The following is a 25,069-nucleotide window of genomic DNA, read 5'->3' on the forward strand; positions in this document are numbered from 1 at the left end:
GCTCTCTTGGCAAAGCAAATATTTCTAAATTATAGATGTGGTCAGTGATAACTCAGCCCCTCCAGATCCCCTCAAGCCACACATTCCCGGGACACAAAACCTCCAAGGATGCTGAATCCTGGCTGTGCAGGGCATGAAACTGGGAACAAGGCAGAAATTTCCTGGAATTTCAATTATTTCCTGGCATTTCAGCTATCTCAGGTGGGACACCAACACTTCTGAGTGCAGAAATGACTTCTGTGCCCATCCCAGTGACCCAGTCACCTGTGGCAGCATTCCTCTGCTGGAACTTGGTCAGGTACAGGTTCATTCCTTTCCGGAAATCCTGGGAACACACAAGTGGAGATGTCAGAGGGCTTTCCTATCCTCTCTCTGCTCTGCATTTATCCCCAGGAATCAGGCAAGGAATCTTTAAAATCAGTAATTCCATCTGTATTTCCCATTATCTTGTTTTTCCCAAGTAAGTTCAGAGCTCAAAGTGGAGACATTTTCAAAACACTGAAAAAACTTTTTTTTTCTTTTAATCCCACTTCATTTTTTTTTTTTTAATCCAAGTAATTTTAGCTATAAAAAAATGCCCTGAAAATCCCCAGCTGGCTTTTCCAGCCCCATCCCTTTACCTCATCCCCAATGTAGTCGTGCAGCATCCGGATCACAGAGGCTCCCTTGCTGTAGGAAATGGCATCAAATATTTCATCCACCTCGGAGGGATGGCCCACACTGACCTGTGAGAAACAAAAAAAAAACCCAGTGAGAAGGATTCAGGCTGCCAAAAGATTGGATTTTGCTCATGGTAACATTTTAGAGCTGGAAATCTGAAGGATTCTTTCTCTCTAAGAATCCATCTCTGGATTGCCTGAGTGGAATCTCTGCCCCCAGACAACGAAAATTCCTCAGATATGGCTGGGTCAGGGCTGGTTTGGAAGTTAAGCATGGTTTAAGTTATGTTTGGGTGCTGGATCAAGTAGATTTGGGGTTCTTCCTTCAATCCTTTGGTTCCCAAAAGCAGTGAAACCCAGCAGGAATTGTTTAATCCAGGGACAGCGAGCAAGACACGCTCAGGGAGTAAATCACTCTAAATGACCAAGTGGACAAGGTCATTTCCCAAAAATTATTCCACCAAACATTCCTTAAAACATTGGCATCTCCAGGAATTAGATCTCTATGCAATCCAAAGGAGATTTTTGGGGGGACACAGCCCCTCAGGGAGAGCAGAACCCACAGAGCTCAACCGCGACTCCGGATTCCGCTTCGGTCAGCAGTGACCACGAAATTCCCTTTGTAAATCACAGGGAGAAGCTTCCAGAAAAAGGGGGGAAAAAGGGTGGAAAAGCAGGATTCACCTCGATGGGGTGGCTGTTGTCTAAGGCATCGAGCTCCTGGGCTCGTGTGTAGTCAGCAGACACGAGATTGCCTGAGTGGAATCTCTGCCCCCAGACAACGAAAATTCCTCGGATATGGCTGAGTCAGGGCTGGTTTGGAAGTTAAGCATGGTTTAAGTTATGTTTGGGTGCTGGATCAAATAGATTTGGGGTTCTTCCTTCAATCCTTTGGGGTTCTTCCTTCAATCCTTTGGGGGTTCTTCCTTCAATCCTTTGGGGGTTCTTCCTTCAATCCTTTGGTTCCCAAAAGCAGTGAAGCCCAGCAGGAATTGTTTAATCCAGGGACAGCGAGCAAGACACGCTCAGGGAGTAAATCACTCTAAATGACCAAGTGGACAAGGTCATTTCCCAAAAATTATTCCACCAAACATTCCTTAAAACATTGGAATTAGATCTCTATGCATTCCAAGGGAGTTTTTTGGGGGGGCACAGCCACTCAGGGAGAGCAGAACCCACAGAGCTCAACCGCGACTCCGGATTCCGCTTCGGTCAGCAGCGACCGCGAAATCACAGGGAGAAACTTCCAGAAAAAGGGGGGAAAAAAGGGTGGAAAAGCAGGATTCACCTCGATGGGGTGGCTGTTGTCTAAGGCATCGAGCTCCTGGGCTCGTGTGTAGTCAGCAGACACGAGATTGCCTGAGTGGAATCTCTGCCCCCAGACAACGAAAATTCCTCGGATATGGCTGGGTCAGGGCTGGTTTGGAAGTTAAGCATGGTTTAAGTTATGTTTGGGTGCTGGATCAAACAGATTTGGGGTTCTTCCTTCAATCCTTTGGGGTTCTTTCTTCAATCCTTTGGGGGTTCTTCCTTCAATCCTTTGGTTCCCAAAAGCAGTGAAACCCAGCAGGAATTGTTTAATCCAGGGGACAGCGAGCAAGACACGCTCAGGGAGTAAATCACTCTAAATGACCAAGTGGACAAGGTCATTTCCCAAAAATTATTCCACCAAACATTCCTTAAAACATTGGAATCTCCAGGAATTAGATCTCTATGCATTCCAAAGGAGATTTTTGGGGGGACACAGCCCCTCAGGGAGAGCAGAACCCACAGAGCTCAACCGCGACTCCGGATTCCGCTTCGGTCAGCAGCGACCGCAAAATCACAGGGAGAAACTTCCAGAAAAAGGGGGGAAAAAAGGGTGGAAAAGCAGGATTCACCTCGATGGGGTGGCTGTTGTCTAAGGCATCGAGCTCCTGGGCTCATGTGTAGTCAGCAGACACGAGATTGCCTGAGTGGAATCTCTGCCCCCAGACAACGAAAATTCCTCGGATATGGCTGGGTCAGGGCTGGTTTGGAAGTTAAGCATGGTTTAAGTTATGTTTGGGTGCTGGATCAAACAGATTTGGGGTTCTTCCTTCAATCCTTTGGGGGTTCTTCCTTCAATCCTTTGGGGGTTCTTCCTTCAATCCTTTGGGGTTCTTCCTTCAATCCTTTGGTTCCCAAAAGCAGTGAAGCCCAGCAGGAATTGTTTAATCCAGGGACAGCGAGCAAGACACGCTCAGGGAGTAAATCACTCTAAATGACCCGGTGGACAAGGTCATTTCCCAAAAATTATTCCACCAAACATTCCTTAAAACATTGGAATTAGATCTCTATGCAATCCAAAGGAGTTTTTTGGGGGGACACAGCCCCTCAGGGAGAGCAGAACCCACAGAGACTCCGGATTCCGCTTCGGTCAGCAGCGACCGCGAAATCACAGGGAGAAACTTCCAGAAAAAGGGGGGGAAAAAAGGGTGGAAAAGCAGGATTCACCTCGATGGGGTGGCTGTTGTCTAAGGCATCGAGCTCCTGGGCTCGTGTGTAGTCAGCAGACACGAACTGGGTCCAGATGTCGTACTCAGGGAAGCAGTGATCCACACACAGGTACTCGATCCACGAGGCGAAGCCCTCGTTCAGCCACAGGTGGGTCCACCATTCCTGCAGGGATGGGAAAAAGAGGGATAAAGGACAAAATTCTGAGGGATTTCTCCAGTCAGGGGTGAGTTTGAAGCTTTGTTTGGTGCAGATCAGAATAATGTTGTTTTGGTATAATTATATAAATGTGATTGTTTGGGTTAAAATGAGTATTTGATTTTGGTTTTCTGCGCTCACTCCCAGTTTAAACAGTTCAAAAGCAAGGCCAAGGTAGTTTTGGGGTTCCAAAAACCTGAATTTTCTCACCCAGTCCTGGTTTTTACAACACAAGAAACTCCAGAGCTTGTGGAACATTTGGATTCAAGCACCTTTTTCCTTTGGGAAAAGCAAGGTCAGGTCTAATTCCCAGAGAAAGCTGAAATCATTTGTTACCAGAAGCTCTGAAAATCCAGGTTTTTAGCACTAAGTGGAATTTCTTTATGGATTTCACTCCTGCTGCCTCACAGATGCTTTTATCCCCACTAAAATGAGTTAAATCTCAAATCATTCAGGCAGTTGCTCCTGATTTACCCAAAATAACTCACAAGTTACTGCTCCGAGCAACTTTTCAGCTCCAGGACTTTTGCAGGAACACACTGGATTTTTAATAATTATTGCTAATTTCTAGCTAGCACCTCCCTCAAACCACTCCAAACGACTTCATATAGAAAATACTCATGAAGAAAAAGCACTGCTAAAGAAGAAATTACTAATGAAACACCATTTAAACACGAATTATTCTAACACAGCGCGCTGCTACGTAGGGGCACCCAAACACTGCATTTCGGGCAGGGTGTGAAGCAGATGGAAATAAAAAGAATGGGATTTGGAAGGGTTGGGTACCATGGTGACGAGGTTTCCAAACCACTGGTGAGCCAGTTCGTGTCCCACCACCAGAGCCACCCACTGACGGGACGAGGAGCAGGAATTTTTGGGGTCGATGAGCAACGCGGTCTCCCTGCGTTGGAGAGAGAGAGCCACAACTCAGCAAGGTGGGACATCCCCAGGGGAATCCAAACCACAACCCAAAGGAGGTGGAATTACCTAAGCAAGCTAAAAAGTGAGGAAAAACAACACCACCCCCACTAAAAAAAAAAAATAAAAACCAACCCAAAAACCTCCAAAAAAACCAACCCAAGTGTGTGAAATTCAGTGCTGGTGAAATTCCCGGGGTGAGTTCCACAGCTGCTGGAAAGCTTTGGAGCAGGAATTCCTTTCTGGCATGCAAGAAGTGCAAAAAGACAAAAAAAAAAAAACCCAAGCAGGAGGAGGAAAATTGATCTTTTATTTATTAAAATGCTCCCCCCTGCATAAATTCTGGGAACCTCGAGTCCCTCTGAGCTCTGGGATGGGCGCTCATCCCACATTCCCAAAGGAATCCTGGCTCTTCCAAGAGGTGGTAACATCCATTCCTCCCCTGTGGCACCTCCCACTATGAGCAGGGCAGGGAGGGGCTGCCAGGAACCTCTGGAATGCTGCAATTCCAGGGAAAAACCTCCCCAAGGATGGTGCCTGCAGGCCACGAGCTCCTGTCCCCTAAAGGGGCAGAGCAAACTCAGCAAAAAGGGGCAAAAATTCACAGCTCCATTCCAAAAATCCTCCTCATCCAGGATAAATATATATATATTTTTTTTTTCCCCCAAAAGGAGTAAAATGTCAGATTTCATCAGAATTGCAAGAAGCAGGGGAAAATTTGAAACCTGGGAAAAATTTGTTTCGATTTTTTAAGGCCAAATTCAAAGCTGAGCAGAAGAAATCCCAATTATTTTAGGAGTTAAAGCCCAAAGCTTGCAAGTTGTTCAAAAGGCAGGGAAATCCTCCTGACCACCAGCACAGAAAATGTATTCACATCAAGCAAAAGTGCAAAAGCTTGCTCAGAAGAAGGAAAAAAAAAAAATCAAACTGAAAAGGAAGGCAAGTTAATATTTTTGATTTCCTCATCTCCACACCGTTACTCTGGGGCTGCTAAATTCACCTGTGAGGTGAAATAAGAACCTCTCCCAGCTGTGTCAGGAAATTTTATGGGAGGGGCGGGGGGAAAAAAAGGGGCCAAGGAAGTTTTGCCAACTTTAAAACCCTCAAACCCTGGGCCCAGGGGCTGATTTGTGCCTTCCTGAGCTGTAACAACACCACCAAAAGCATCCAAACCAGACTAAAAATTACAAGGATTGGTTCTGTCTGATTTGGGATGACACCCAGCAATTAGAGCTGCCTCAAACGAATCCAATTAATTCCAAGAATTAGTGAACAAAGAGGGGAAAGACAGGATTTTAACAGCATACCTATAAGTAACAAGGCCCCAGTTCTCCATGGCACCTTTATAAAATAAATACAAAGGTTTATTGATATTGATGCACACTTCTTCCTAAAGGTACTTTTTTTTTAATTTTAAAAATTCAAATAAAATACAATTTCATCAATAAAGTGAGTTACTTTACCAGCAGCAAAGTCTGCAATAGCTATGAGATCAATTTTAGGAAGAGGGTAAGGAACATTGAAGTAGTCCTTATAAAAAGGCAGAGTTTTAGCAGCAACCTGTAAGAAACGAGAGGAGAAACGTTCTGTTAACTCAGAACTGGGCAAAACTTGACTGAAATGAAGAAATTATGGCTAAAATGAAGAAAATTATGGCTAAAATGAAGAAAATTATGGCTGAAATGAAGAAAATTATGGCTGAAATGAAGAAAGGTTTCTCCCAGAGCACAATGGTTGGGAAGGATCCCATCCCTGCCTGCTCCCAGTGCTTCTCCCCCTCGTTGGGCTCAAGCTGAAGGGGAATTTCAGCAGAAATCTGAACTCTGAATTTTGAATCGAGACTGGATTTTCTCAAATCAAAACTTGAAATGAGAACTTCCCATCAGAAGTTGAACTCAGGACTTCGAATCCAAACTCGAACTTCAACTCAAAAAGCTCAAATGAGAACTTCAGAGAATGAGCAAATCAGAACTGCAGGAGAGCTTCACATCAGCATTTCCAATCAGGGTTAATTGTTTTGGTCATGGCAGCTGAAATCCCTTTTAATATTGAGCTCAGCCTCTCTGACTAAATCAAGGAAAAAGCCCCCCCAAAAAACAGGAAAAGAATCCAAAAAGGAAAAACCCAAAAACCAAGGAAAAAACCTGCCCTAAACAAAGGAAAAAACCCAAAAAACAAGGAAGAAACCACAAAAACAAGGAAGAAACCACAAGACAAGGAAAAAAACCCAAAAAACAAGGGGGAAAAAACCTCCAAAACAAGGAAAAAAAGCCAAAAAACAAGGGAAAAACAAAACAAGGGAAAACAAACAACAGGGGGGAAAAAACCCAGAAAAATGTCACCAAAAAACCAAAAAAGGGAAAAAATCCCGAAAAACAATGAAAAAATCTCAAACAAAACCAAGGAGAAAAACAAAAAAACCCCAAACCCAGGAACAGAACCCAAAAAGAAGGACAGAAAACCAGCAATAGAACCCAAGAACCAATGAATAAAACCCAGGAACAGAACCCCAAAACCAATGAATAAAACCGAGGAAAAGAACCCAAAACCAAGGAACAAAACCCAGTCACAGCACCCCAAACCCAAACACCAAAAACCCCCCAAAACCCAGAACAAGCCCTCCCAGGAACAGAACCCCAAACCCAAGGAACAAAACCCAGTCACAGAACCCAAAAACCAATGAATAAGACCCAGTCACAGCACCCCAAAACCCAAACACCAAAAATCCCCCAAAACCCAAACCAAACCCCCCCAGTCACAGAACCCCAAACCCAAACAACAAAACCCAGTCACAGCACCCCAAAACCCAAACACCAAAAATCCCCCAAAACCCAAACCAAACCCCCCCAGTCACAGAACCCCAAACCCAAGGAACAAAACGCAGTCACAGCACCCCAAACCCAAAGACCAAAAACCCCCCAAAACCCAGAACAAGCCCTCCCAGGAACAGCACCCAAAAACCAAGGAACAAAACCCAGTCACAGAACCCCAAAACCAAGGAACAAAACCCAGTCACAGAACCCCAAACCCAAAGAACAAAACCCAGTCACAGCACCCCAAACACCAACAAACCCCCCAAAACCCAAACCAACCCCCCCTTTAGCAGCAGCACCCCAAACACCAAAAACCCCCCAAAACCCAAACCAACCCCCCCAGTCACAGAACCCCAAACCCAAACACCAACAACCCCCCAAAACCCAAAACAAACTCCCCCAGGAACAGAACCCAAAACCCAATGAATAAAACCCAGTCACAGAACCCGAAAACCAAGGAACAAAACCCAGTCACAGAACCCAAAAACCAATGAATAAAACTGAGGAACAGAACCCCAAAACCAAGGAAAAAAACCCAGGAATAAAACCCAAAACCAAGGAACAAAACCCAGTCACAGAACCCCAAACCCAGGAACAAAACCCAGTCACAGAACCCCAAAACCAAGGAACAAAACCCAGTCACAGAACCCAAAAACCAATGAATAAAACTGAGGAACAGAACCCCAAAACCAAGGAAAAAAACCCAGGAATAAAACCCAAAACCAAGGAACAAAACGCAGTCACAGAACCCCAAACCCAGGAACAAAACGCAGTCACAGAACCCAAAACCAAGGAACAAAACCCAGTCACAGCACCCCAAACCCAAACACCAACAACCCCCCAAAACCCAAACCCCCCCAGTCACAGCACCCCAAACACCAACAACCCCCCAAAACCCAAACCAACCCCTCCTTTAGCAGCAGCACCCCAAACCCAAAAACCAACAACCCCCCAAAACCCAAAACAAACTCCCCCAGGAACAGAACCCCAAACCCAAGGAACAAAACCCAGTCACAGCACCCCAAACCCAGACATCAAAAATCCCCCAAAACCCAGAACAAAGCCCCCCAGTCACAGCACCCCAAACCCAAAGAACAAAACCCAGTCACAGCACCCCAAACCCCAAAACCCCCCCAAACCCCAAACCCCAACCCCCCCTTTAGCAGCAGCACCCCAAACACCAAAAACCCCCCAAAACCCAAACCAACCCCCCCTTTAACAGCAGCACCCCAAACACCAAACAACCCCCCAAAACCCAAACCAAACCCCCCCAGTCACAGCACCCCAAACACCAACAACCCCCCAAAACCCAAACCAAACCCCCTCAGTCACAACACTAAAAACCCCCCAAAACCCAAAACAACCCCCCCCAGTCACAGCACCCCAAACACCAACAACCCCCCAAAACCCAAACCAAACCCTCCCAGTCACAGCACCCCAAACCCAAACACCAACAACCCCCCAAAACCCAAACCAAACCCCCCAGTCACAGAACCCCAAACCCAAAGAACAAAACCCAGTCACAGCACCCCAAACACCAACAACCCCCCAAAACCCAAAACAAACTCCCCCAGGAACAGAACCCCAAACCCAAGGAACAAAACCCAGGAACAGAACCCAAAAACCAATGAATAAAACCCAGGAATAAAACCCAAAACCAAGGAACAAAACCCAGTCACAGAACCCCAAAAACCAAGGAACAAAACCCAGGAATAAAACCCAAAACCAAGGAACAAAACGCAGTCACAGAACCCCAAAACCAAGGAACAAAACCCAGTCACAGCACCCCAAACCCAAGGAACAAAACCCAGTCACAGCACCCCAAACCCAAACACCAAAAATCCCCCAAAACCCTAACCAACCCCCCCTTTAGCAGCAGCACCCCAAACACCAAACAACCCCCCAAAACCCAAACCAAACCCCCCCAGTCACAGCACCCCAAACACCAACAACCCCCCAAAACCCAAACCAAACCCCCCTTAGCAGCAGCACCCCAAACACCAACAACCCCCCAAAACCCAAAACAAACTCCCCCAGGAACAGAACCCCAAACCCAAGGAACAAAACCCAGTCACAGAACCCCAAACCCAAAGAACAAAACCCAGGAACAGAACCCAAAAACCAATGAATAAAACCCAGGAATAAAACCCAAAACCAAGGAACAAAACCCAGTCACAGAACCCCAAAAACCAAGGAACAAAAGCCAGGAATAAAACCCAAAACCAAGGAACAAAATCCAGTCAACAGAACCCCAAAACCAAGGAACAAAACCCAGTCACAGAACCCCAAAACCAAGGAACAAAACCCAGTCACAGAACCCCAAAACCCAGGAACAAAACCCAGTCACAGCACCCCAAACCCAAACACCAAAAATCCCCCAAAACCCTAACCAACCCCCCCTTTAGCAGCAGCACCCCAAACACCAAACAACCCCCCAAAACCCAAACACCAACCCCCCCAGTCACAGCACCCCAAACACCAACAACCCCCCCAAAACCCAAACCCCAACCCCCCCTTTATCAGCAGCACCCCAAACACCAACAACCCCCCAAAACCCAAACCAAACCCTCCCACTCACAGCACCCCAAACCCTAAAAACCCCCCAAAACCCAAACCAAACCCTCCCACTCACAGCACCCCAAACCCCAAAACCCCCCCCCAAAACCCAAACCCCAACCCCCCCTTTATCAGCAGCACCCCAAACACCAAAAACCCCCCAAAACCCAAACCAAACCCTCCCACTCACAGCACCCCAAACCCAAACACCAACAACCCCCCAAAACCCAAACCAAACCCCCCAGTCACAGAACCCCAAACCCAAAGAACAAAACCCAGTCACAGCACCCCAAACACCAACAACCCCCCAAAACCCAAAACAAACTCCCCCAGGAACAGAACCCCAAACCCAAGGAACAAAACCCAGGAATAAAACCCAAAACCAAGGAACAAAACCCTGTCACAGAACCCCAAAACCAAGGAACAAAACCCAGTCACAGAACCCCAAATCCAAGGAACAAAACCCAGTCACAGAACCCGAAAACCAAGGAACAAAACCCAGTCACAGAACCCCAAACCCAAGGAACAAAACCCAGTCACAGCACCCCAAACCCAAACACCAAAAATCCCCCAAAACCCTAACCAACCCCCCCTTTAGCAGCAGCACCCCAAACACCAAACAACCCCCCAAAACCCAAACACCAACCCCCCCCAGTCACAGCACCCCAAACACCAACAACCCCCCCAAAACCCAAACCCCAACCCCCCCTTTATCAGCAGCACCCCAAACACCAACAACCCCCCAAAACCCAAAACAAACTCCCCCAGGAACAGAACCCCAAACCCAAGGAACAAAACCCAGTCACAGAACCCCAAACCCAAAGAACAAAACCCAGGAACAGAACCCAAAAACCAATGAATAAAACCCAGGAATAAAACCCAAACCCAAAGAACAAAACCCAGTCACAGAACCCCAAAAACCAAGGAACAAAACCCAGGAATAAAACCCAAAACCAAGGAACAAAATCCAGTCAACAGAACCCGAAAACCAAGGAACAAAATCCAGTCACAGAACCCCAAAACCAAGGAACAAAACCCAGTCACAGAACCCCAAAACCAAGGAACAAAACCCAGTCACAGAACCCCAAAACCCAGGAACAAAACCCAGTCACAGCACCCCAAACCCAAACACCAAAAATCCCCCAAAACCCTAACCAACCCCCCCTTTAGCAGCAGCACCCCAAACACCAAACAACCCCCCAAAACCCAAACACCAACCCCCCCAGTCACAGCACCCCAAACACCAACAACCCCCCCAAAACCCAAACCCCAACCCCCCCTTTATCAGCAGCACCCCAAACACCAACAACCCCCCAAAACCCAAACCAAACCCTCCCACTCACAGCACCCCAAACCCTAAAAACCCCCCAAAACCCAAACCAAACCCTCCCACTCACAGCACCCCAAACCCCAAAACCCCCCCCCAAAACCCAAACCCCAACCCCCCCTTTAACAGCAGCACCCCAAACACCAACAACCCCCCAAAACCCAAACCAAACCCTCCCACTCACAGCACCCCAAACACCAAAAACCCCCCAAAACCCAAACCAACCCCCCCTTTAGCAGCAGCCCAAACCCAAACACCAACAACCCCCCCAAAACCCAAACACCAACCCCCCCTTTAGCAGCAGCACCCCAAACACCAACAACCCCCCAAAACCCAAAACAAAGCCCTCCCACTCACAGCACCCCAAACACCAACAACCCCCCAAAACCCAAACCAACCCCCCCTTTAGCAGCAGCCCAAACCCAAACACCAACAACCCCCCCAAAACCCAAACACCAACCCCCCCTTTAGCAGCAGCACCCCAAACACCAACAACCCCCCCCCAAAACCCAAAACAAAGCCCCCCAGTCACAGCACCCCAAACCCAAAGAACAAAACCCAGTCACAGCACCCCAAACCCCAAAACCCCCCCCCAAAACCCAAACCCCAACCCCCCCTTTAGCAGCAGCACCCCAAACCCCAACCTCCCCCCAAAACCCAAACCCCAACCCCCCCTTTAGCAGCAGCACCCCAAACCCCCCCCAAAACCCAAACCCCAACCCCCCCTTTAGCAGCAGCACCCCAAACCCCAACCCCCCCCCAAAACCCAAACCCCAACCCCCCCTTTAGCAGCAGCACCCCAAACCCCAACCCCCCCCCAAAACCCAAACCCCAACCCCCCCTTTAGCAGCAGCACCCCAAACCCCAAACCCCCCCCCAAAACCCAAACCCCAACCCCCCCTTTAGCAGCAGCACCCCAAACACCAAACCCCCCCCAAAACCCAAACCCCAACCCCCCCTTTAGCAGCAGCACCCCAAACACCAACAACCCCCCAAAACCCAAAACAAACTCCCCCAGTCACAGAACCCCAAACCCAAGGAACAAAACCCAGTCACAGAACCCCAAACCCAAAGAACAAAACCCAGGAACAGAACCCAAAAACCAATGAATAAAACCCAGGAATAAAACCCAAACCCAAAGAACAAAACCCTGTCACAGAACCCCAAAAACCAAGGAACAAAAGCCAGGAATAAAACCCAAAACCAAGGAACAAAACGCAGTCACAGAACCCCAAAACCAAGGAACAAAACCCAGTCACAGCACCCCAAACCCAAAGAACAAAACCCAGTCACAGCACCCCAAACCCCAAAACCCCCCCCAAAACCCAAACCCCAACCCCCCCTTTAGCAGCAGCACCCCAAACCCCAAACCCCCCCCAAAACCCAAACCCCAACCCCCCCTTTAGCAGCAGCACCCCAAACCCCCCCCAAAACCCAAACCCCAACCCCCCCTTTAGCAGCAGCACCCCAAACCCCAACCCCCCCCCAAAACCCAAACCCCAACCCCCCCTTTAGCAGCAGCACCCCAAACCCCAAACCCCCCCCAAAACCCAAACCCCAACCCCCCCTTTAGCAGCAGCACCCCAAACCCCAAACCCCCCCCAAAACCCAAACCCCAACCCCCCCTTTAGCAGCAGCACCCCAAACACCAACAACCCCCCCAAAACCCAAACACCAACCCCCCCTTTAGCAGCAGCACCCCAAACACCAACAACCCCCCCCCAAAACCCAAAACAAAGCCCCCCAGTCACAGCACCCCAAACCCAAAGAACAAAACCCAGTCACAGCACCCCAAACCCCAAAACCCCCCCCAAAACCCAAACCCCAACCCCCCCTTTAGCAGCAGCACCCCAAACCCCCCCCAAAACCCAAACCCCAACCCCCCCTTTAGCAGCAGCACCCCAAACCCCAAACCCCCCCCAAAACCCAAACCCCAACCCCCCCTTTAGCAGCAGCACCCCAAACCCCAACCCCCCCCCAAAACCCAAACCCCAACCCCCCCTTTAGCAGCAGCACCCCAAACACCAAACCCCCCCCAAAACCCAAACCCCAACCCCCCCTTTAGCAGCAGCACCCCAAACACCAACAACCCCCCAAAACCCAAAACAAACTCCCCCAGGAACAGAACCCCAAACCCAAGGAACAAAACCCAGTCACAGAACCCCAAACCCAAAGAACAAAACCCAGGAACAGAACCCAAAAACCAATGAATAAAACCCAGGAATAAAACCCAAAACCAAGGAACAAAACCCAGTCACAGAACCCCAAAAACCAAGGAACAAAACCCAGGAATAAAACCCAAAACCAAGGAACAAAACCCAGTCACAGAACCCCAAAAACCAATGAATAAAACCCAGGAATAAAACCCAAAACCAAGGAACAAAACCCAGTCACAGAACCCCAAAAACCAAGGAACAAAACCCAGGAATAAAACCCAAAACCAAGGAACAAAACCCAGTCACAGAACCCCAAAACCAAGGAACAAAACCCAGTCACAGCACCCCAAACCCAAGGAACAAAACCCAGTCACAGCACCCCAAACCCAAACACCAAAAATCCCCCAAAACCCTAACCAACCCCCCCTTTAGCAGCAGCACCCCAAACACCAAACAACCCCCCAAAACCCAAACACCAACCCCCCCAGTCACAGCACCCCAAACACCAACAACCCCCCCAAAACCCAAACCCCAACCCCCCCTTTATCAGCAGCACCCCAAACACCAAAAACCCCCCAAAACCCAAACCAAACCCCCTCAGTCACAACACTAAAAACCCCAAAACCCCCCCCAAAACCCAAACCCCAACCCCCCCTTTAGCAGCAGCACCCCAAACACCAACAACCCCCCAAAACCCAAACCAAACCCTCCCAGTCACAGCACCCCAAACCCAAACACCAACAACCCCCCAAAACCCAAACCAAACCCCCCAGTCACAGAACCCCAAACCCAAAGAACAAAACCCAGTCACAGCACCCCAAACACCAACAACCCCCCAAAACCCAAAACAAACTCCCCCAGGAACAGAACCCCAAACCCAAGGAACAAAACCCAGGAACAGAACCCAAAAACCAATGAATAAAACCCAGGAATAAAACCCAAAACCAAGGAACAAAACGCAGTCACAGAACCCCAAAAACCAAGGAACAAAAGCCAGGAATAAAACCCAAAACCAAGGAACAAAACCCAGTCACAGAACCCCAAACCCAAGGAACAAAACCCAGTCACAGAACCCCAAACCCAAGGAACAAAACCCAGTCACAGCACCCCAAACCCAAACACCAAAAATCCCCCAAAACCCTAACCAACCCCCCCTTTAGCAGCAGCACCCCAAACACCAAACAACCCCCCAAAACCCAAACACCAACCCCCCCAGTCACAGCACCCCAAACACCAACAACCCCCCCAAAACCCAAACCCCAACCCCCCCTTTAGCAGCAGCACCCCAAACACCAACAACCCCCCAAAACCCAAAACAAACTCCCCCAGGAACAGAACCCCAAACCCAAGGAACAAAACCCAGTCACAGAACCCCAAACCCAAAGAACAAAACCCAGGAACAGAACCCAAAAACCAATGAATAAAACCCAGGAATAAAACCCAAACCCAAAGAACAAAACCCTGTCACAGAACCCCAAAAACCAAGGAACAAAACCCAGGAATAAAACCCAAAACCAAGGAACAAAACCCAGTCACAGAACCCCAAACCCAAGGAACAAAACCCAGTCACAGAACCCCAAACCCAAAGAACAAAACCCAGTCACAGCACCCCAAACCCCAAAACCCCCCCCCAAAACCCAAACCCCAACCCCCCCTTTAACAGCAGCACCCCGTGGCCCTTTGGGCGAGCGAGCGGCGCCGGGGCTGATTTACCTCCAGGGCAAACTTCCCTTGCTCGGCCTTGCCCACGGGGGTGTAGACTCGCACCAGGACCCCGTCCTGCGACCGCGCCTCCACGAAGTCGTACTCGCCCACCACGAAGGCCACCAGGTACGTGGACATCACCGGCGTCCGTGCAAACTTCACCTCCACCAGGCTCTCGTCGTCCGGGTAGGGCTTCCTGTCCACCACGTTCTGTGGGATTTGAGGGGAAAGTAAAAAGGGGGGGAGGGAGGAAAATGGGGTTTGTTTCTTTTGATGCGTTGGAGGAGATGTTTTTGGGGATGGGAATTTGTTGGTTGAAGTAAGGAATGCAGCGGGTGAGGTGTGAGATTTTGCAAGGTCTTTGGGTAATGGGGGATAGTCACAAGATTTAGGGTTACCTTGTAATTTATAACTTTTTAATCCAACAGGCATTTAAAATGACACTTCATTTTGGATTAATAACCTATCACCTGTGGCACTTCTCACTACAATTCAGCTATGTCTTGACCAAAACTTCTCATGTCACGTACACACAGCTATCTCTCTTAAACCATCCACATCCTTAACTTAAAACTATATAAAACCACACTATTCTATTTTAAAACCCTCCACCAGAACACCCAGTGTACAATTTTTACTTGTGTTCCTATAAGTTTGTAATCCTTTTGCTTAAAGTCTATAAATCTCTTGTCAGTTAAGCCAGACTTAGTCTCTTCCAGGGTTGGAAATCAAAGCCTCCTTTAATTTGCAGGAGTTTCTTCTCCTCTGTCTCCCACAGGGGTTGAAACATCGAGCCAGCTCTGAGGAGCCAAAAGATGAGGGGGGTTTGGGTTTTTTTTCTTGCCCAAGTGTTGGTTGCTTACAACAAAAGGAACTTTGGAGGCTGAGGAATACTTGGATTGAAGCAGCAGCATCCAGGTGTAATTCCCAGAGAAAGGTGAAGGCGTTTGTTCCCCCCAGAAACTTGGGAAATCCAGGGTTTTTTAGCACTAAATGGAATTTCTTTCTGGATTTCGCAGCTTTGGGGCTCCAAAACGTGAATTTTCTCACCCAAATGCTGGTTTGTACAACACAGAGAACTTCAGAAACCGTGGGGTATTTGGATTCAAGCATCTCTTTGCAGGGATTTGGGAAGAGGAAGCTCAGGTCTATAATTCCCAGAAAAACTTGAAGCCGTTTGTTTCCAGCAGAAGCTCTGAAAATTCAGGTTTTTATCACGAGAAGGGATTTCTTTATGGATTTCACTCCTGCTGCCTCACAGAATTCCACATCCAAACTTCTGATCAGAACTCCGGGAGAACTTCAAATCTCAATTTCAAATCAAAACTTCCATTTAGCCAAAGTGGGAGGGAAACATCTGAACAGCCCCAAAAGCCAGGCCAGAGCAGCTCTGGGGCTCCAAAAACCTGAATTTTCTGCCCAAAAGTTGATTTCCTACAACAGAAGGAACTTCAGAGCCTGTGGAATATTTGGATTCAAGCACCTTTTTCCTTTGGGAAAAGCAAGGTCAGGTCTAACTCCCAGAGAAAGCTGAAATCATTTGTTACCAGAAGCTCTGAAAATCCAGGTTTTTAGCACTAAATGGAATTTCTTCATGGATTTCACTCCTCACAGATGCTTTTATCCCCACTAAAATGAGTTAAATCTCAAACCATTCAGGCAGTTGCTCCTGATTTACCCAAAATAACTCACAAGTTACTGCTCTGAGCAACTTTTCAGCTCCAGGACTGGAAGGATTTGGGATAAAACCCCTCAGGAAGATCGTGCCTGCTCCAAAGCAGGAGCTGGAGTAACTCTTCCCTCCTTGTGGTTAAAATCAAAGGGATTTAGGGTTTTCAAGCAGTTCCCCTCGTGGCTCAAGTGCCCCATCCCAGCTGGAGGCGTGTTTTTATGGGAATATTTTTATGATATTTAAGTTATATCCCATCAGGAGCTAAAGAGCATCAATCCCATCCCAGCAAGGCACCGCCTCAAACCCTGACACAAAAACCTCGTGGGTCAGGGCCAGGCCAGACTTTATTTATTTATAAATAAATAAAGCCTATTTTTAAACTGACTCTTTGCCAGCAACATCACCTAAAAACACCCACAGGCAGCAAACTAAAAATGCTCCTTTGGGTTTATTTGTGACAGAGGCACCTCTGCTGCCACATTTTATCCCAGGTCTGGACAGAAATCCCGAGAGGAAAACTCACAAAGGACTTTTCCCCTCTTAATCAAGCAGCACATAAGCCAAGATTAATGATTATTTTATTTATTTAAAACCACCAGGCTTGTCCAACCTGTTCAGGTTTTGTGCTGGCACCTGACATCAAATTTTGTGGTTTTATTGCAGTTTGTATTCCCAGCTCTGGCACCAAGGCACATCATTAATTATCAACGCTTTAATTAAAGCATTTATTGGCACGTAAAGGACTTACCATATTTGACAAAGCTACTCTGTCTTTGGGAACCACCAAAGAAATATCAAATGTTGCTTTAATAGCAGGCTCATCCCAGCAAGGGAAAGCTCTGCGAGCATCAGTAGCCTGAAATAAAGAGCATTAAATAAATAAATCACAGGAGATTGTGGCGAGCAAACACAGAAATTCAGCTTATTTACAGCAAGAAATGGGTGAGTCGTGGTTCAGCCTCCTCGCTGACACTCCTGCCCTCTGCATTAGAGCTTTTTACTCTTATTTCACTCCTCATTTAAGGAAAAAAAAGCAGCTGGAAAAGCCTCAGTGCCGGGCTGGAATTGCCCAAATTTAGCAGAGTCACGACAGGAGCAAAGCTCAGCCACGTGGAAGCACCGGGGGCACCCAGGGCGTGCACACAGCACCCCAGATTTGTCAGCCAGCAGCAGAGAGCACCCCAAAAACCTGCTCAGGGATGGCCTTAAAGGCTGAGAGAAAGGCTCAGGGTCCCCATTAAATGGGCAGTGGATGCACTTTATAAAGGGAGTTTTCCAGAGGTGGTTAAATAAAGAGGTGTTCTAGGATATTTCAGCTGCTGGAGGTAAGAGGATGAAGGCCACAGCAGCGTGAGGAAGTTGCCAGATCCAAGGGTTTACTGAGCTTGGAGCTGTGAGGTGAAGGGCAATAAGGAAATGAGGGGAAAAACTGAAAAAATGAGGAATGAAACCCAAAAAACAAGGAAAAAACCCCCCCAAAAACAAGGAATAAACACCAAAAAACAAGGAAAAAAAACCAAAAAACAAGGAAAAAAAACAAAAAAAACTAAGGAAAAAACCAAGGAAAAAAACCCAAAAAAACAAGGAAAAAAACAAGGAAAAACCCCCCAAAACCAAGGAAAAACCCCCCAAAACCAAGGAAAAACCCCCCAAAACCAAGGAAAAATACCCAAGAAACAAGGAAAAGCCCCCCAAAAACAAGGAAAAAAAACCAAAAACCAAGGAAAAACCCCCAGAAACCAAGGAAAAACACCAAAAAACAAGGGAAAGCCCCCCAGAAAAAAGAAATAAACACCAAAAATCAAGGAAAAACCCCCAAAAACAAGGAAAAAAACCCAAAAAACAAGGGAAAACCCCCCAAACCCATGGATTTGGGTGAGTGAGTAGAGCAGAGGCAGATCCAGGGCAGCACCAAGAGCAGCCCTGAGCTCGTTCACCTCCAGACATTCCAGCGCTCCCCACACTCGGGGCAAGGAGTGAAAAAAACCACGTGGATTTTTTAAAATTTAAACAGAGGGTCCAGATAAAGGAAGGAAGCTGTGTCTTTGCCTCTTGCAAGCATAAAATCTTATTTAGAAATAAAGCTAAAAATGAAAATAAAAGCAGAGTACCTCGAACTGAGTGACGGCAGCGTAGCGCGTGTCTCCGGTGGGGGTGGTGTATTTACTCCGGTAAAATCCTTTCATTTTGTCGTTCAGCTCCCCTACAAAGTCTATCTTTAGTGTCCCTGTCCCTGCAACACAAACACACAGGTCCCTGGGATTGGTAGGTGAGCAAAAAAAATCCTGGATTTGGGGTGGATTTCAGCAAATCCCAGGACGTTGGCAGGTTCCCCATAGGGTTTTAGGGTTCTTTTAAACACAGAGCAATGAGCCACCTTAAAACTTCCATCCTCCAATCCTTACCTTGGAGCAAAGTTTGCAAAATTCATGGGATATAAGGAATAATGGCATCCTATGGAATGCTCAAAGCCAAGATGGAGCTCTGGCCATGCTCAAAGCCCTTAATCAGGCTCAGGATTAATTCTGCCCTCGATGTCTCAGTGCAAAAAGGGAAACCTGAGCTTGGCGGCCAAGATCCTACAGGATTCCAGCTCCATCATCATCCCACAATCTCTAACTGGTGTTTATCCAGATGAAATTTAAAAAAAAAAAAAAAAAAGAAAATCCAAGATGAAATAAAAGTTTTATCCAAAGTGAAAAGCTGAGTTTTGACCGAGGGGGTTCCTCAGAGCTGGAGCAGCTTCGGAAGAATCCGAAGGTGGACGGTGAGGAAAACCCTGAGGTAATTCCAGGTAATTCCAGGAGCTCCCCCTGCCCAGAGGGGTCACAGGAATAGCTCCTGCCTCCCACCAGCAGGGAAATCATTGCTCAGGGGTTGGAGGCAAACATCACCATCAATCAGACAACATCTGCAATTCCAGAGGCTCCCAAAGTGACCCGGAGTGGACAGACTCCCACATCCACTGTGGGCAATTCCAGGGAAGAAACTGCTGTCCCACTCCAGCCTTTCCAAGTGCAAACCCCTCAAACACAGGCAGCAGGAAGCAGGGGAATGGCTCTTACCTTTCTGCAGGGTGCTGGGAAAGGACAGAGTGACCTTTTCATCCTCATTTTGATAGTTGAACCCTGTGGCGTGAACCTCTGGAATGGGAAACACAGCACCGGGGTCAGAACCATCCCTGGAGAGGGGTTTGTGCTCGGGAACTCCTCAAATTGAACCCCAAAGCAGCTGAACTCAACGTGCAGAATCAATTCTGAGTGATTAAACACGAGGAACCAGAGGAACACCCTGGTGGTGGGAATTCCAGGGCAGGGAAAGCTCCTGCAGCACCCAGGAATGAAAGCTGAGCTGAGAAATCCTGCAGGAAGAACGGGAGCTGCGCCCCAGGAATGTTGGGAGCAGCTGCTGCACTTCCTGACAAACGGTGAAATGCAGCCCCAAACTTCTCCTCATCACTACAGAACACTTCCATTGGTGCAGCAGGATTCCTGTTAATTATCCCAATCAGGATGCTTAGGATTTATTCACCTGATCTGTGGCTCTCGCTTTGAAAAGCTCATTAATCCCCACAGCACGGGTGGGGGTTTACTTGGATTTAACCACAAAATAAAACCAACAGTGTCGATTTTATTTCAGAAATGCCTTCAGAAGCAGGGCCCTACCTCGGGGTTCCTGCCCTGCTCAGCCTGAGGATCCTAAAGCCACCCGAAAATGAGGCAGTTTGGTATTTACATAGCACAGGAACTATTTGTGGATGCAAACATCCAAACTATGAGGCCAGGCTGGAGAGACAGGGCTGGGAATCTGCACAGGGATTAAATTGTCCTGCAGCTTTGGCAGAGCCAGGAGGGAGCACCTGGTGCTGCTTCTCCCTTCCTAACCCATCAAATCCTGCTTGCTGCCTCCAAGGGGATGCAGATTTTTTTGTCCTTCAGCCAAAAAAAAATCTGGAATAACCCCACAAGACCTCACTTTGCAAGTTCTGCTTCCTCCACGCTCAACCACTGCTGCAACCTTTAAGAAACTATCATTTAAGAGCTTGAAATCTGCTCCAAAACAAGACATCACCATCTTCCACTGCCAAACTCGGCAAGCCCGGACACAAACGATGCACTTTTCATCCTGAAACAAAAACGTGCCACTCAACCAACCCCTCGAATGACAAAAGCTGGTCTGAAACAACAATTTTAGTCACAAAAGGACTCGTTTTCCACGCTCAGGTATCATTCCAAGTGTTCGGTTTCAGCCCCAGCACGCTCCAGGGTGCTCGGCTGAGCTGCTCCACACGTGACAAATGTGATTTTATTGTGGTGAAATTTCAAGTGCTGTTTATTCTGGAGTGGTGTGATTTGAGCCTTAAGCCTGAGTTAATTCCAACCTCTGCTCAATGCAAGAGCTGCAGGAATGAATTAGGTTTAACTACAGGTTTCACAGAGCTCTGCTCGCTGTTTAATCTGAGTTAACCACCGTGGTGGGCTGCGGAACGCAGAGAGGCTCGAATGAAACAGCAAAAAACACAATGCAGAAATCATTTTCTTTTAAAAAAAAATCTCTCCAGGATCAATTTTAGGCTCTCCTGATCGGTGCTGAGGAGTTCCAAGACTTTAAAAATCAACTGTAGCGGGGATGAGCGAGAGCAGTGAAGCAGAATCCATGCCAAGGACACGCAGCTGCCACCAAACACCGGGCAACCAGCGCCAAAAATAAGGGTTGGGCTTCTCTTCCTATCACCCTGGGGATACTGAGGCAGAAAATGAGACAGGAGAGGAAGGTTTTAACAAGAAATCCTGAAGGAAAGGCACCAATCTAGAACTGGGCTTCCAGCAGGGAGGAGCTGAGTGCTGACTCCAGCAGATCCCATGGATTTTGACCCCGACTATTTCCAGAGTCCAACAAAGCAATGTGGGTGATCCTGGTCAGAGAGGGGCTGGACACCTGTTGGGAATTTATTTATCCAGGAGGAATAAACCATGCTGAGCCTGTGGTCAGAGGGTAACTGAACACCTGAGAGAGGCCGATAAGGATCAGCCCAGGAATGCAGCAACGCTCCCCCCACGGATCTTCAAAAAAGCCACAAAACATTTTTATCTTTTTACAGCTTCTGATGGCAACGATCTGATCCTGGAGACAAACAACAGGGCAGGACCTGAGGATCAGAGTTCCAGCCTCCTGAAACCGAGGAATACACAGGAATGTGCCTTATGTGGAGCTTCTGCCAAAGGTTGACAACGGATATCAAGTTTCTCCCTCCTCCTCTCCCAAATGTGAGGTTCTCTAAACGTGTTTGAATTTGTGGATCTGTTCCTTTTGGAAGTTTTAACTCAGAGGTGAACATCACCAGGCCTGGAAGATGAAACCCCGAAACCTTCAGGGTTTTCTAAAGCTCAGAGCAGCTCCTCACATATCAAACCCCAAAACAACAGGACAGAAACCAAAGATTCCAAGTTACTTTTTTTGTTTTGTTTAAACTCCTCACTCAGCGCCAATAATTTAATCCAGAGCAAAAGAACCATGGAAAACCATCAACAATGCTTTTTGTTGGAGTTGAAGGGAGCTGCTTCTAACAAAGATGTGATTGCAGCAAAAGGCTGTCTGAATTCCTAACGCTGGAATACAAAAGCTCCTGAAGAGAACAGCCCGGTTTTGGCAGCCTACAAACTTTGGAGAGTTTGGCACTGCAAGGTTGCAAGTTAATCACTTGCACATTAGTGCACAGCCTGGGCTGAGTCGAAGGAGGAAAGAAAAAGCTGCTGGTGGCTCCCATGAGTTTGGGAGAAAGAAAAAAAAAAAAAGGGATGTGAGAAGTGGGAGCACCTGAAATCCTACAACAGCATTTGGAATAAATCACAGCCCCTGCACAGGGCATTTCCTGCAAGGGCCCAGTGACCAGAGGGATCCATCCATGAATGATCCATGAATGATCCCAAGTTCTGTTCCACCCTCACAGAGGTGGCTCCCAGCCAGGGGCTTTAAGCAGTGCCTGGATCCCAAGCCAAGACAAAGCTGAGAGCAAACCATGGAATTTTTTCAAGGAACCCTCATTCTGTGTCACGGAGAAGTCACAGGCAATTAAGGCATGGTGGCTTAATGACCCTGCATTCCCAAGGGAGCTGTGCCCCCTTGGCTTCTCTGGAAATGAAACACATTCCTTAAACCATCCCTGTGCTGACCCAGCCCACCCCATTCCTGGGAATGCTGAAGTTGCTGAGCCTTTCCATGAGTTCCACTGTAAAATCCTACAGGAATCAGAAGTACCTCACCTACCAGAGATTCCCAGCTGGGAATAAGGGAATAACCCAGCCCAGCCCTCCTTAAAGCCCTGCATTAAAACTCTGTCCCTTTGAGTCCTCAAAAAGGATGGAGTTGAGCTTTTCCACAACTAAGAAAAAGTTCACAAAGGGGCTGAAACAACCCCAGAGCTCCACAGGCAGTGGTTGTTTTTCCCACCTGGCCCCAGGTGGGAATTCCTGTTCCCATTCCCTTCCTTCCACTGGCATTCCTGTGGAACCACCATGAGCAGGAAGAGGATTTGTCTCAAAAAATGCCTTTTTTTTTTTTAAATTTTCCCCTTTAGAGGCAGCTTCCTGATCCACTTGGCTGCTCAACAGTGCGAGCAGCAATGCCAGGAGAGGGGTGAGAGCGGGGACAGGCACTGCTGTCCCTGCCCACAGAGCAGAATGTCACCACTGTCGTGACATGGGGGTGCTCCCAGGCCTGGGGAAACACAGCTCAGATACTCCAGAAGTATATTGATATTTCTGGGGGGTTGTTTGGTTGATTTGGTTTGGGTTTTGGGGTTTTTTTGGTTGGTTTGGTTTTTTGTTTTTTCGGTTTTTTGGGTTTATTTTGGTTTGTTTCTTATTTTAAACCCCAGCTGAAGCTCTGGTGTAACATCCAGGCACGGCCCCACCACAGTGGGAAGGAAAAGACCCAAATAATGAATTCTGGCCTTAAAATCCTCTTCAGTGTTGGAAGTACAACCCAAAGTTCCTTCGTCCTGCTACACAATCATCACCACAGCTGCTGGGATTTCCCATGGGAAGCTGCCAACTGTTCCCCTCCAAGAATCCCTGGATTTAAGAAACTCCTTTAGACCCCCGCCCAGGATCTGAGGAGATTCCAAGCTGAAGAACCAAATTCACTGATTCCATCCCGATTTCACAGCTGCTTGGGAGAGAGGGAGATTCACAGGAAGCTCCAACTCCTTCGCACTCCCCGAGGATGAAACTCCATCCCTTAAAAAATGGAACCAACTTGTCTCGAGAACGTCTTTGCAGCTCTTCCCTTTGGGCTGAGCCAAGGCATCCCTGTGGACACGTGCACACCTCAGTGCTAAAATTCCACTGTCAATGTTAAAAAAAAAAACTAGCTCAGGAGGGGGAAAAAAAAAAAAAACCCTATCCCAATGATTTGTTCTGATCGGTGGGAGGAGCCAGTTTTAACTTCAGCCACGGAAAACTCTTGTGTTTTGAGCAGCTTTGTTCCATTACAGCATTCCTGGCACACACAGAGCGAATCCACAGCCCTCCCTGACGATCTCTGCACTGGTTTTGTGAGGAAACTGAGGAATTTTCTGCTCCCCAGTAATTAATCTCTGCTGGTTTCGTTACTCATTCCTTACTGCTGTGGATTACACAGCAAAATTCTTCACTCTGACTTTAAAGTTACAGGGATCCTCCCTCAGCTTCCTGTCAAATATTGGGCAATAATCTGATTTCCCTGCAAATCTGCATTAAAATTCCAAAGGCCAAGTCCTACCCTCTGCTGTACCCACCAGGAGAAAGGGGAGTGCAGGGGGACAAGGAGCTCCAGCCTCCATCTGCTGGTCAGCCACAGGACAGGGAGCACTCAGGACTAACAGGGATTTTGGGGTGGAAAACCCAATTATTCTGCACAAAAGTCACCAGATCAGTTCCTTAAACAAAGGACAGGGATCTGTTAAAACAAGATTTCTTTCCACAGCTGCTTTTCAGGCTTGAAAGGGGATAAACGACCAATTATCTTTTATCTTTAGACGAGGGTGAGACAAATTCTTCCCGACAGAGCTAAGGGGTAACAATTCCTTCAAAACCACCACTGACTTCTCCCTCTTTTTTTCAGGCATCCAGGAATGAAATCCCAGCGACCTGGCCGATGTTCCCGTGGGTTGCCTGGGCTGTATTTCACGCTCAGTTTTGGAGAGCAGTTATACAATTACCATCCCCAAGCTGTGCACAATAGAAGCATTAGCCAGAGCCTGACTCGATCTCTATCAACAGGTGCCAGCAAACGCCCTGCCAATTCCATGCCATTTTCCTTCCAAAGCCATTACGCTCCTTGGCACATTCCCAAAACTCCGAGATAGGTTTTTAACCCCGTGGAGCCTGGGAGTGATTATGGTGATGAATTATTTTTATATTTTTTTTAAATTTTTAAACTTTTTTAAAAAATATATATATATTTTAAATTCTTAAAATATTTTTGTATTAATTGCAACAAAGCTACACCTCGGGTGTTTATGTATCATGATCATGTTTATGTATCCTAAACACTCGAGGTGGGGTTTTGTTGTAATTAATATAAGAAATATTTTTTTTAATTTCTGGTTT

The 25,069-nt window shown here is 47.5% G+C and overlaps 1 protein-coding gene across 1 annotated transcript in view; it reads right to left on the reverse strand.

Annotated features, from left to right (window-relative positions):
- NPEPPS (aminopeptidase puromycin sensitive) overlaps positions 1-25,069 on the reverse strand; it is a 53,723-nt gene that overhangs the window by 14,077 nt on the left and 14,577 nt on the right. Inside the window, exons 3-12 of the mRNA XM_068996242.1 lie at positions 19,544-19,621; positions 18,590-18,711; positions 17,227-17,334; positions 14,816-15,016; positions 5,714-5,810; positions 5,558-5,591; positions 4,119-4,233; positions 3,135-3,299; positions 621-725; positions 265-325 (exon numbers count right to left, since the gene is read on the reverse strand). Of these exons, the coding sequence (XP_068852343.1) occupies positions 265-325; positions 621-725; positions 3,135-3,299; positions 4,119-4,233; positions 5,558-5,591; positions 5,714-5,810; positions 14,816-15,016; positions 17,227-17,334; positions 18,590-18,711; positions 19,544-19,621 (1,086 nt within the window). The remainder of the gene's footprint in view (positions 1-264; positions 326-620; positions 726-3,134; positions 3,300-4,118; positions 4,234-5,557; positions 5,592-5,713; positions 5,811-14,815; positions 15,017-17,226; positions 17,335-18,589; positions 18,712-19,543; positions 19,622-25,069) is intronic.

The sequence above is a fragment of the Aphelocoma coerulescens genome, chromosome 27 (genome assembly GCF_041296385.1).
Source record: "Aphelocoma coerulescens isolate FSJ_1873_10779 chromosome 27, UR_Acoe_1.0, whole genome shotgun sequence".
Classification (NCBI taxonomy): Eukaryota; Metazoa; Chordata; class Aves; order Passeriformes; family Corvidae; genus Aphelocoma; species Aphelocoma coerulescens.